Genomic DNA, 14467 nt, shown 5'->3' with positions numbered 1-14467 from the left:
GACTTAGGAAAAATAGTCTGCAAGCAGTTACATAGGCCTGTTACAACTTTGTGTCCATTTAATGCTTGGAAAATGAGCTGCTGATATTATAATCCATTGGCAGTGTGCATGATTTACATATGTGTTCTCTTCTTTGCAGCAGATCCAAAAAACAATTTCTGAAGATGATATTGACTGGGAAATTTATGAGGAATCTCTCAACCACAAAACAAATGAGAAGCGGTCAAAGTTACAGCAGAGAAATATTGAAGTAAGAAATTTGACTTAAGATGGGCTGGGATTTCAACCATCATAAAATCTTGAAATAATTGATGATTTTTAAAGTGATGAAATTGGAAAAGAGGTAGTTGTGATTTTGGTAGATCCGTACAAAAATCAATGTGTTACAAATTTATTATTATCTCAGTCATTGGGATGCAAAACATACTTTACAATTAAGATAATTAAAATTAAATATTTTTGCTATATTCATTGATATCTTATTGTACATGATACAGTTCTATATGCAAATGAAAGACTTAAATTATAGTGAAATGTATAAGAAATATGTGTAATGCTTAAATCAATTTGAAAAGAGATGCCACTAGAATCATCAATGACTAATTAGCATTAGTGGTGAAAATAAAATCAGCATTTTATATCAACAATTGACAAATAAGCATATACATAAGGCATTAGGACCAAATGTGGGGATTCAAAATAGCTAAATTCAACAAACACTTTCTAATGAATTAAGAAGGAAAAACCGCTTACACATTTGTATGTACACATGAGTGAGTTTGACTTGAAATTTTTCTAATTAATGGTGATGTACTAAACTGTTTTTTTAATACCAGTAAACATGTTGTTTTTTAGACCTGAACAACTTGCTTACATTGAGTTGATTTGTTAAAAAAATCAGGACAAGGTTGGCCTTCATGTTTACTTGAGTGTTTGTGAACTTAATTTTTAAATAATTTCAATATATCTGTTAGATAGAATTATATAAAGATGCAGCTGTCAAGACACAATTATATGAATTATTTATGCATGCCAGATTTACATTGAGGAGCAATATGCTTGCATTTGTATTTGTTAAACACATCCTAAGTTGTGTGTGTACAGTACAAGCGTCCACATGTATGGTTGTATGTGTTCAGTTTGACATGAACCTGAAGGGAGGCCTGGGTGTCTCCCTGGTGAACAGCACCCCCGAGGAGCTGCTCTACATACGCCTCAAGAACATCACCCTTAACTACCGGGAGAACGCCAAGGCTGTCACCATGGAAATGACTGTGGCTAATATTCAGGTTTGTCTGTAGACGCACACATTAAAATGGTACAAATTTTACAAAATTATGAACACTGAGAAGATGGAATAAAAACTTGTTGTGCTCAATAGCTTGAGTTTAATGAGGGAATACTATTGTTTAGAAAATTGGGTGTTGGTAACTTACACTTGCGGTTGATGCCCAGCTTTGGTTTGCACAAATTATGAACATTGACTTAATGAGTAACAGATTGGAAATCTGGTTGGCTGTTTTGTTTTCCTTTTTCTTGTTTTACATGTATAATTTGTAACATGTTGAGTTTTGACCTACAACTTGATGCCATTTTGCAGGCTGACAATCAGTTGCTAGGGGCGACCACGACCGCCATGTTGTTTGTAACCCCTGTGTCCAGTAGTGACGTTGTAGAGAACACACATGCTCTGTGGATATCTGCACACAAGCTGCCCAACATGGGATGGAATGCTGAAATATTCAAGGTTCAAGGCTCAATTATGTTTTTTGCTGCATTGAAAAAACAAAATTGTGTTATTTGAACCTTAACTTCAAAGGGAAGTTTTCATGATTTATGAAATAATGTACTAGTGTTGACATTTTTTGTTAATTGTACCTTTTCCTTTTTTTCATTTGTCCAAGTTTTTTAAAGTCTTTGTAAAATAAACAAATGCATTTTATATTCTGAATTGAAAACCTACTGATTAAATTCTGGAAGGAACTTGTTTGACCGTACTGCAAGTTTTTAATGGTTGCTGAAAGGGTGGAAGCATTCATACGCTGCTTGGCAAATATAACATTGTAAAATGATTATCCATTTATGCACAAGATCTCAGGACCTAATGATCCAACTTTGATTAAACGTTATATGCAGTAACCTTTTAGGGTGGAAATGTGCATATTGTCAGGTCGTTTAGGGAGTTATTGCTGGTGTGAGATCTCAGATACTAATGATCCAAATCAGGTGAAACTGAATATACAGCAAATCCTATCGGAAAGACTTGTGCATAGTGTCACCTTGTTCAACTCCAATTGTTTTCAGAGAGTTGGTGACCTTTAAACAATATCATGGAATTTTGCCATGAGCGATCTAAGGAACTAATTATGAAGTGTCCTGATGTTGTTGGCATATTTATTTTAAATAATAATATGTTTTGGTGCTAGATTTAGGACACAAATGATCTGATTTTAATAAAATTGTTAATGTATTATTCCTCAAAGGTGTACATGCACATGTTTTCATGTTTTTCCACTTCAAGGATTGTTCATGTAGTTTTTGCCCCTTGATTTTATTTTGGTAATGAGCTCTGGAACTAATGATATAAATTTCGTAAAATTATTTGTAGTATCCCAATAAAATGGATTTATGCAAATTGTGAGGATGATTTTCATGGGACTTATTGTCCTTTCATTTTCTACTGAATCTTATGTTTTTGTACAAGAAACAATGAACCAAATGATTCCAATTTGATGAAACTTAGTTGTTATTTTTCATTGATCTTTCATAGAGTAATTGCCTCATTTCTTGTTCCCTTTCCATTAGCTCATACATTTAAAAAGTGCATTATTGGGGAGGGTCTATTTGTTCAATTTTATTCTTGTTGTGTCTGATCATTCCAGCATCTGTTAGTGAAGATAAAGAAGTTGACCCTACAGTTGGATGAAGTATTGCTATGGAAACTCATACAGTTTGGTGACCTTGGCCAGAAACCAGCGGACACTATGGACATTGAGTCAGGAGCCAGTGACCTAAATGTGTACGCACAATAGCAGTTTTGTGGTAGACTGATGTTTGTATGTGCTTAGAAGGAAGCATAATTAAATCTTGATATTCACATACCTCAATGTCTTTAAACATTGTTTGACATTTGAAACTGTTTGTCAAAATCAAGATTTATGATTGATTTACGGCTAACAAAAGTAATTTTAAAAATCCTGTTTTACTTGGGATAATATGCTTTTAATTTGGGCTTGGTATTTAGAACAGTAAGTTAATGTATCTACTTCATTCATTTACTTCAAGCTTCTTTCAATTTTCTGGTAATACATTTTACTTCCTGCCCCATTGCTCCCTCAGGCATATTTCATGTCCCTATTGTTCAGCACACAGTGGAGTTCAACAGCACTGTTCATGTCCATATTGCTCAGCACACTGTGGAGTTCAATGACACTGTTCATGTCCATATTGTTAAGCACACTGTGGAGTTCAATGGCACTGTTCATGTCCATATTGCTCAGCACACTGTGGAGTACAATGACACTGTTCATGTCCATATTGTTCAGCACACTGTGTGGAGTTCAATGGCACTGTTCATGTCCATATTGTTCAGCACACTGTGGAGTTCAATGGTACTGTTCATGTCCATATTGTTCAGCACACTGTGGAGTTCAATGACACTGTTGATGTCCCTATTGTTCAGCACACTGTGGAATTCAATGACACTGTTCATCTCCATATTGGTCAGCACACAGTGGAGTTCAATGGCACTGTTGATGTACCTATTGTTCAGCAAACTTTGTAGTTCAATGGCACTGTTCATGTCCATATTGTTCAGCACACTGTGGAGTTCAATGGCACTGTTCATGTCCATATTGTTCAGTACACTGTGGAGTTCAATGGCACTGTTCATGTCCATATTGTTCAGTACACTGTGAAGTTCAATTGCAATGTTCATGTCCATATTGTTCAGCACACTGTGGATTTCAATGGCACTGTTCATGTCCATATTGTTCAGTACACTGTGGAGTTCAATGGCACTGTTCATGTCCCTATTGTTCAGCACACTGTGGAGTTCTGTGGCACTGTTCATGTCCATATTGTTCAGCACACAGTGGAGTTCAATGGCACTGTTCATGTCCCTATTGTTCAGCACACTGTGGAGTTCAATGGTACTGTTTGTGTCCATATTGTTCAGCACACTGTGGAGTTCAATGGCACTGTTCATGCCCCTATTGTTCAGCACACTGTGGAGTTCAATGGCACTGTTCATGTCCATATTGTTCAGCACACTGTGGAGTTCAATGGTACTGTTTGAGTCCATATTGTTCAGCACACTGTGGAGTTCAATGGCACTGTTCATGTCCCTATTGTTCAGCACGCTGTGGAGTTCAATGGCACTGTTCATGTCCATATTGTTCAGCACACTGTGGAGTTCAATGGCACTGTTCATGTCCATATTGTTCAGCACACTGTGGAGTTCAATGGTACTGTTTGAGTCCATATTGTTCAGCACACTGTGGAGTTCAATGGCACTGTTGATTTCCCTAGTGTTCAGCACACTGTGGAGTTCAATGGCACTGTTTTTTGTTGTTGTTTTTTTATACCACATTTTTATAGCGCCCTTTTCATACTCGAGATGTGCGTTCAAAGGCGCTTTACATTTTCCCTGATCACTGGGTCATAAGTCGTCCGTTAACATCTTGGCGCAGTATGCAGCCACGGCACATTGGCTTATTTTCCTCACAGGTACCCATTTATACACCTCGGTGGAGAGGAGCAGATGTGGGATAAATTTCTTGCTCAAGGAAATTACAGTGGTCCAGGCGGGATTCGAACCTGGGACCTTTCGATCCCTAAGCCAGCGTCCTACCATTAGACAACTGCCGCCACAAGTTCATGTCCATATTGTTCAGCACACTGTGCAGTTCAATGGCACTGTTCATGTCCATATTGTTAAGCACACTGTGGAGTTCTGTGGCACTGTTCATGTCCATATTGTTCAGCACACTGTGGAGTTCAATGACACTTTTGATGTCCCTATTGTTCAGCACACTGTGGAATTCAATGACACTGTTCATGTCCATATTTTTCAGCACACAGTGGAGTTCAATGGCACTGTTGATGTACCTATTGTTCAGCACACTGTGGAGTTCAATGGCACTGTTCATGTCCCTATTGTTCAGCACACTGTAGAATTCTGTGGCACTGTTCATGTCCATATTGTTCAGCACACAGTGGAGTTCAATGGCACTGTTGATGTCCCTATTGTTCAGCACACTGTGGAATTCAATGACACTGTTCATGTCCATATTGTTCAGCACACAGTGGAGTTCAATGGCACTGTTGATGTACCTATTGTTCAGCACACTGTGGAGTTCAATGGCACTGTTCATGTCCATATTGTTCAGCATACTGTGGAGTTCAATGACACTGTTGATGTCCATATTGTTCAGCACACTGTGGAGTTCAATGACACTGTTCATGTCCATATTGTTCAGCACACTGTGGAGTTCAATGGCTCTGTTCATGTCCATATTGTTCAGCACACTGTGGAGTTCAATGGCACTTTCATGTCCATATTGTTCAGCACACTGTGGAGTTCAATGGCACTGTTCATGTCCATATTGTTGAGCACACTGTGGAGTTCAATGGCACTGTTGATGTACCTATTGTTCAGCACACTGTGGAGTTCAATGGCACTGTTCATGTCCATATTGTTCAGCACACTGTGGAGTTCAATGGCACTGTTCATGTCCATATTGTTCAACATACTGTGGAGTTCAATAGCACTGTTCATGTCAATATTGTTGAGCACACTGTGGAGTTCAATGGCACTGTTCATGTCCCTATTGTTCAGCACACTGTGGAGTTCAATGGTACTGTTTGTGTCCATATTGTTCAGCACACTGTGTAGTTCTGTGGCACTGTTCATGTCCCTATTGTTCAGCACACTGTGGAGTTCAATAGCACTGTTTATGTCCCTATTGTCCAGCACACTGTGGAGTTCTGTTGCACTGTTGATGTCCCTTTTGTTCTGCACACTGTGGAGTTCAACAGCACTGTTCATGTCCATATTGTTCAGAACACTGTGGAGTTCAATGGCACTGTTTATGGCCATATTGTTCAACATACTGTGGAGTTCAATAGCACTGTTCATGTCCTTATTGTTCAGCACACTGTGGAGTTCTGTGGCACTGTTCATTTCCCTATTGTTCAGCACACTGTGGAGTACAATAGCACTGTTAATGTCCCTATTGTTCAGCACACTGTGGAGTTCGATGGCACTGTTCATGTCCCTATTGTTCAGCACACTGTGGAGTTCAATGGCAATGTTTATGTCCCTATTGTTAAGCACCTTGTGGAGTTCTGTGGCACTGTTCATGTCCATATTGTTCAGCACACTGTGGAGTTCCATGGAATTGTTCATGCCCCTATTGTTCATCACACTGTGGAGTTCTATGGAACTGTTCATGTCCATATTGTTCAGGACACTGGAGTTCAATAGCACTGTTCATGTCCATATTGTTCAGCACACTGTGGAGTTCAATGGCACTGTTTATGTCCCTATTGTTCAGTACACTATGGAGTTCAATGGCACTGTTCATGTCCATATTGTTCAGGAAACTGTGGAGTTCAATAGCACTGTTCATGTCCATATTGTTCATTACACTGTGGAGTTCAATGGCACTGTTCATGTCCATATTGTTCAGCACACTGTGGATTTCAATGGCACTGTTCATGTCCATATTGTTCAGTACACTGTGGAGTTCAATGGCACTGTTCATGTCCCTATTGTTCAGCACACTGTGGAGTTCTGTGGCACTGTTCATGTCCATATTGTTCAGCACACAGTGGAGTTCAATGGCACTGTTCATGTCCCTATTGTTCAGCACACTGTGGAGTTCAATGGTACTGTTTGTGTCCATATTGTTCAGCACACTGTGGAGTTCAATGGCACTGTTCATGCCCCTATTGTTCAGCACACTGTGGAGTTCAATGGAACTGTTCATGTCCATATTGTTCAGCACACTGTGGAGTTCAATGGCACTGTTCATGTCCATATTGTTCAGGAAACTGTGGAGTTCAATAGCACTGTTCATGTCCATATTGTTCATTACACTGTGGAGTTCAATGGCACTGTTCATGTCCATATTGTTCAGTACACTGTGGAGTTCAATGGCACTGTTCATGTCCATATTGTTCAGCACACTGTGGAGTTCAATGGCACTGTTTATGTCCATATTGTTCAGTACACTGTGTAGTTCAATGGCACTGTTGATGTCCCTATTGTTAAGCACACTGTTGGAGTTCAATGGCACTGTTCATGTCCCTATTGTTAAGCACACTGTGGAGTTCTTTGGCACTGTTCATGTCCCTATGTCAGCACACTTTTGAATTCAGTTTCACTGTTCATGTTCTTATTATTTAGCACACTGTCAAGTTCCATGGCAGCGAAGACAAAGCGCTACTACTTTGGGATGTTGAAGATCCAGCCTGCCCTTATCACCCTCAGCTTCCTCACCCCCACGGGCGGCCTGCCCACTGAGCTCTACAACATCAAGAAGAGGAAGGGAATAAAAAAGCTGCCAAACTTTGAAGACGCCAAGGTCAAACTAGGTACAGTGTTTGTAATGAAGGTGATGTAGGGTTGTGTTGTGTTTATTATTTCATCATAAACAAACACCCTTTAGTTTAAACCTATTTATTTTAGCTGGATTGCATTGAAAGCCTACGGCTTATATAAACGCTCTCGAGTCCGTTTCCTGTGCCTAGAACCAGTACTTGGTGTCTTTTGGGGAATGCTCCCATGGTGGGGATCGAACCCGTGACCACCCAGTTGCTAGGCGGACACCATATCCATTACACCACGGCGACCTCTCACCGTTTGAGCACCACAGGGCCATTTAACTTCAAATTTAACATCTTTCCAGCAAAATAGAAGCAATAGATCTGCAGAATGGATATTTCCTCAGGAAAGTGCCAATTCTTTGCGCTTTTATAATTTGTTTAAAAGAAGTCTCTTTCTAAAAAAAAATCCTGTGTAAGAGGAAAGTGTCATCGTTGAATAGCCTGTGCAGACTGAATATGTGAATCTTGGACTACACTTTATACACATGCATTAAACTCTATTTTTTAAAAGTGAAACTCTGAACTCTGCATGCATCTTGTTCCCTAGATGAGTTCAAGAAGGAGCACAAGTTTGACAGCAAGGAATTCTACCTGATAGAGCTCAAGAAACATTACTCAGATGTAAGTATGCATCACTATGGACAGCAATTAATTCTACATGTTAGAGCTTAAGAAACATTGCCTTGATGTAAGTATGCATTACTTTGGACAGCAAGGATTTCTTCCTGTAAGAGCTCAAGAAACATTACTCAGATATAAGTATTCATCACTACGGAGAGCAAGGAATTCTACCTATTTGATCTCAAGAAACATTACTTATAAGTATGCATTACTGTTGACTGCAAAGAATTCTAAATGTTAGAACTCAAGAAACAATACTCAGATGTAAGTATGCATCACCTTGAACAGCAAGGAATTCTACCTGTTAGAGCTCAAGAAACATCACTCAGATGCAAGTATGCATCACTTTGAACAGCAAGGAATTCTGCCGGATAGAGCTCAAGAAACATTGTCCAGATGTATGTATGCATCACTTTGGACAGCAAGGAATTCTACATGTTAGAGCTCAAGAAACAGTACTCAGATGTAAGTATGCATCACTTTGAACAGCATGGAATTCTACTTGTTAGAGCTCAAGAAACATTGCCCAGATGTAAGTGTGCATCACCTTGGACAGCAAGGAATTCTACCTGTTAGAGCTCAAGAAAAATCACTCAGATGTAAGTATGCCTCACTTTGAACAGCAAGTAATTCTGCCTGTTATAGCTCAAGAAACATTGTCCAGATGTATGTATGCATCACTTTGGACAGCAAGGAATTCTACCTGTTAGAGCTCATGAAACATTACTCAGATGTAAGTATGCATCACTATGGAGAGCAAGAAATTCTACCTGTTAGAGCTCAAGAAACATTGCCCAGATGTAAGTATGCATCACTATGGACAGCAAGGAATTCTACATGTTAGAGCTGAAGAAACATTGCCCAGATGTAAGTATGCATCACTTTGGACAGCAAGGAATTCTACATGTTAGAGCTAATGAAACATTACTCAGATGTAAGTATGCATCACTATGGAGAGCAAGAAATTCTACATGTTTGAGCTCATGAAACATTGCCCAGGTGTAAGTATGCATCACTATGGACAGCATAGAGTTCTACATGTTAGAGCTCAAGAAACATTACTCAGATATAAGTATGCATCACTATGGACAGCAAGGAATTCAACCTGTTAGAGCTCATGAAACATCACTCAGATGTAAGTATGCATTGCTATGGAGAGCAAGAAATTCTACCTGTTAGAGCTCAAGAAACATAACTCAGATGTAAGTATGCCTCACTTTTGACAGCAAGGAATTCTACATGTTAGAGCTCAAGAAACATTACTCAGATGTAAGTATGCATTACTATGGACATCAAGAAATTCTTCATGTTAGAGCTCAAGAATTATCACTCAGATGTAAGTATGCATCACTATTGACAGCATGGAATTCTACATGTTAGAGCTGAGGATACATTACTCGGATATAAGTATGCTTCATTACCGACAGCAATGAATTCTTCCTGTAAGAGCTCAAGAAACATTACTCAGATGTAAGTATGCATCACTATGCAAGGAATTCTACATGTTAGAACTCAAGAAACATTACCCAGATGTAAGTATGCATCACTATGGACAGCAAGGAATTTCTATATGTTAGAGCTCAAGAAACATTGTCCAGATGTAAGTATGCATCACTATGGACAGCAAGGAATTCTACATGTTAGAGCTCATGAAACATTACTCAAAAGTAAGTATGCATCACTTTGGACAGCAAGGAATTCTACATGTTAGAACTCAAGAAACATTGCCCAGATGTAAGTATGCATCACTATGGACAGCAAGGAATTCTACATGTTAGAACTCAAGAAACATTACTCAAAAGTAAGTATGCATCACTTTGGACAGCAAGGAATTCTACATGTTAGAACTCAAGAAACATTGCCCAGATGTAAGTATGCATCACTATGGACAGCAAGGAATTTCTATATGTTAGAACTCAAGAAACATTGCCCAGATGTAAGTATGCATCACTATGGACAGCAAGGAATTCTACATGTTAGAACTCAAGAAACATTGCCCAGATGTAAGTATGCATCACTATGGACAGCAAGGAATTTCTATATGTTAGAACTCAAGAAACATTGCCCAAATGTAAGTATGCATCACTATGGACAGCAAGGAATTCTACATGTTAGAACTCAAGAAACATTGCCCAGATGTAAGTATGCATCACTATGGACAGCAAGGAATTCTACATGTTAGAGCTCAAGAAACATTACTCAAAAGTAAGTATGCATCACTTTGGACAGCAAGGAATTCTACATGTTAGAACTCAAGAAACATTGCCCAGATGTAAGTATGCATCACTATGGACAGCAAGGAATTTCTATATGTTAGAGCTCAAGAAACATTGTCCAGGCGTAAGTATGCATCACTATGGACAGCAAGGAATTCTACATGTTAGAGCTCAAGAAACATTACTCAAAAGTAAGTATGCATCACTATTGAGACTCAGTGTAACTCCTTGTCATTTCTGAGCTTGGAGAACAGTTGGCAGAATTAGTTGAATTACAATGAGTCGCTGTGTGCTTTTCAATGAAGCTATTGTGTTGATCTACATCTATATCATGTTTGAATACTTACTTGTGTAAGAATTATTATGCCCCCCTTCGAAGAAGAGGGGGTATATTGCTTTGCTCATGTCGGTCGGTCCGTCCACCAGGTGGTTGTCAGACTATAACTCAAGAATGCTTGGGCCTAGGATCATGAAACTTCTTAGGTACATTGATCATGACTCGCAGATGACCCCTATTGATTTTGAGGTCACTAGGTCAAAGGTCAAGGTCACGGTGACCCGAAATAGTAAAATGGTTTTTGAATGATAACTCAAGAACGCATACGCCTAGGATCATGAAACTTCATGGGTAGATTGATCATGACTTGCAGATGACCCCTATTGATTTTGAGGTCACTAGGTCAAAGGTCAAGGTCACGGTGACCCGAAATAGTAAAATGGTTTCCTGATGATAACTCAAGAATGCATACGCCTAGGATCATGAAACTTCATGAGTAGATTGATCATGACTCGCAGATGACCCGTATTGATTTTGAGGTCACTAAGTCAAAGGTCAAGGTCACGGTGACCCGAAATAGTAAAATGATTTTTGGATGATAACTCAAGAACGCTTTTGCCTAGGATCATGACACTTCATAGGTACATTGATCGTGACTCGCAGATGACTCCTATTGATTTTCAGGTCACTAGGTTAAAGGTCAAGGTCACAGTGACAAAAAACATATTCACACAATGGCTGCCACTACAACGGACAGCCCATATGGGGGGCATGCATGTTTTATTATACATGGATATTGTGTATCATCGTCAACATATTTACTTTTTTGCACTGCCATTTGATATTCTATTTTATCGATTTCCCTGTACCATATATACATATTCAATGCAACCACATAGCTGTTAGCCATGCAATATAACATTTCAATCAACAGTTTCATTTCACCATATAAACATTAATCTCATATGTTAATAATATTCAACTTTTTATTCCCTTTACCTTGCACACCCAGGAATTGGCTGCTAACGCTGTACAGATCCTGGGCTCTATGGATTTTCTTGGCAACCCAATGGGCCTTCTGCAGGACATCCAAGAGGGCATGCAAGGCCTAGTAAATGATCAGAATGTGGCGGGGCTTGCTAAGGGAATCTTCCATGGGGTCTCAAACTCAGCAGCTAAGGTAAGTGTTTTAGCTTTTTTGTGGCATACATTGTGGCCCTGTATTGATCAGTTTAAGCTTTAATTTAACTATGATTTTATATGGTAAAAGTGTGTAAGTATTAGATTTAAATGGAGACCTAGCTTAGGGTTGTACAATTTAGGCTTTGCTTGTCAATGTTACTGTTACTATAAATAGATAAACAGTTTCACTCAATGATGAAGGCAGGGCACTAAAACTTTAGTGCATATGTAGCTTACATGAAGACCTAGCTTTGGGTTGCTTTTTAGACCAATTGGGTCTAGTTCAATGTGAGACAAAATAAAAATAAAAACAGCAAATAGGTGGTTTCCAATCAATAAGTTAAGTTTGTGTTGAGTGGGGGATATCAATTCACGAATTTGCTTGTTTACAATGAGCTTGATATGTGGCAAATAGACATCTACATCAGAATTTCATTTGTTTTAATAGCTTAATTTCGTTACCTGCTATCTAATTGCTTACTTACTCCGAAGGATCGTAATTTATCAGGAAACTTTCTGTCCGAAGAATCCCACACTTTTCATGAACCCGTCAGGTCAGGTCAGAACGGTCACATAGTGCCGTGTAGCCGTATAACCAAAACGGGATATTACCCAGAAATCACTCTTATTCCGGATGCGTTATACAAAGGCCGACATTTTTGTTATTTACTTAATTGTTGCTTCTGTTTCGCTGGATTCTTCTGTTTTACAGAATAGAGAAGTTTTTGAATTGTGTTAAAATATTCTCCGTATATATATCCGATTATTTCTGTATTGTTTTGTGTTTTTGTTTGTTTGTTCAAGGCAAAATATGCCTCAAACACGAGGTTCATGTGGCCACATAAGAGCAGCATGGGACAACCATGATAGCTGCCTTTCGTGTGCCGGATGTACCCAGGATAACTGCTGCCCTTTCTGTGAGCATTGGTCTGTAGATACCTGGGCCATCAAGCGTTGACCTTTCAAGAGTCGTAGACGCAACATGCGTAGTTCAGGTCAAAGTAGGGAAAGTTCCGTTAGCCGTGACTTTTCCCCACACGACCTTGACCACATGCCATCAGGAGATGCCATGCATCAGTCCTTGCCCGGTGATGACACCGGACAAAATTTGCCCGGTCCGTTCATCGGGAACGACCAGTTGACCGGTCCGGAGACTTCACCGGTCAACATTGACCGGTCCGGTCATGCTATGACCGGTGTCGTTACCGGTCACTGACCGGTCCGGTCACTGACCGGTCCGGTCACCGGTCATGCTATGACCGGTCCGGTCACCGGTCCACCTGTCACTGGTCATTGACCGGTCCGGTCACCGGTCATGCTATGACCGGTCCGGTCACCGTTCATTGACGGTCTGGTCACCGGTCATGTAATGACCGATCCGGTCACCGGGTACCGGTCTGTGCCACAGACCGTTCTGGTCACCGTAGATGTTGACACTACCTTGTCAGTACTCCACAAAGGTAGACGCAGCCACGTTTCTACTGTGAGTCACAGACGTAAACGCGTAGTGTCTGATGTTTCCGGCTACTCTTCCAACTCGGGCTCGTCGTTGTATGACTCATCGTCTACTTCAACTAGCCCTCATCATCATCGGAGTGGACGTCGTTCACGCTCACCGAGTGTTTTTCGGCGTAGATTGCCTCGTAAAGAGCGATCACGCCAGCGCTCTGGGAGACATTCGATCAGGAAACATCATTCCCAGCGCCGCCGAACAGTGTCTCGGCATTGCAGGGATAAGGGACATAGACCTTCCTCTATTAGGCACTCTCGACTCCTAGGTCCCCTAGTCGATCCTTCTCTGAGGAATCTATTGACACCCTTCCACGTGTGTCGGCCTCTATTTTGGCCTCAACACACACTTCAGCCGTTCCTACAACCACTGAGCATAATTTGTATTCAAACACTAGTTTGCATACATATCAGGCTCAAGGTACAGGGGTTAATCTAACCACTTCGGCTGCGTTTTCAGCCCCACGGGTCTCTTCCACATTGCATAGAAGTATACCCCGGGCTGCCGCTACACCATCAAATTCCAATACTTTGTGGATCCAACAGTCGCCGGGAATCTTTGTCCCTTTTTTGACTGATCCTTTACCAGCGACCGCTGGTATTCAAAATGAGTCTGCTGACTTGATCTCTGATAGACCTAACTCACCAGCTATATTTTTGATGGTGCCGGAAAACGATCCTCTCATGATAGAAGCGGATGAATCTAGTATTCCTACTTCTGTATCCACCGGTTTCAATCAATCCAATGCTCCCGCAGACGGTTCGATTGAGGCGGGTTCAGAGTCTAATGAGGCCGAACTTTATTATTTGGCCTCCATCAATCAGGTTTACGAACTAATGTTCAATACCTTAGATGAGGACTTCTGCCCCCGCCCTTCCTTGTCTCTCACAGGATCTGCGGTTACCGTTACAGAACAGGTAGCCCGCAGACGAGAGCCCGGCAGGATAAGTAAGGCGACTTCCCGAGTGGATCTCCGCCTTCCTATTGGCTCTTCCACAATGGCTGTATTCCAGTCACTTGAGCCAGCCAATAAGCCTTCGCCATCTCCAT

At 40.5% G+C, this 14467-nt stretch overlaps 1 protein-coding gene across 1 annotated transcript in view; it reads left to right on the top strand.

Annotated features, from left to right (window-relative positions):
* The window catches only part of LOC127879268 (intermembrane lipid transfer protein VPS13D-like), a 168166-nt gene that overhangs the window by 133213 nt on the left and 20486 nt on the right, over positions 1–14467 (top strand). Inside the window, 7 exon segments of the mRNA XM_052426038.1 lie at positions 140–250; positions 1140–1289; positions 1601–1747; positions 2883–3019; positions 7412–7599; positions 8159–8232; positions 11738–11905. Of these exon segments, the coding sequence (XP_052281998.1) occupies positions 140–250; positions 1140–1289; positions 1601–1747; positions 2883–3019; positions 7412–7599; positions 8159–8232; positions 11738–11905 (975 nt within the window).

Source organism: Dreissena polymorpha, chromosome 4 (genome assembly GCF_020536995.1).
Source record: "Dreissena polymorpha isolate Duluth1 chromosome 4, UMN_Dpol_1.0, whole genome shotgun sequence".
NCBI lineage: Eukaryota > Metazoa > Mollusca > Bivalvia > Myida > Dreissenidae > Dreissena > Dreissena polymorpha.
The sequence above is the reverse complement of the archived record's forward strand: the minus strand, read 5'-3'. Positions and strand labels throughout refer to the sequence as shown.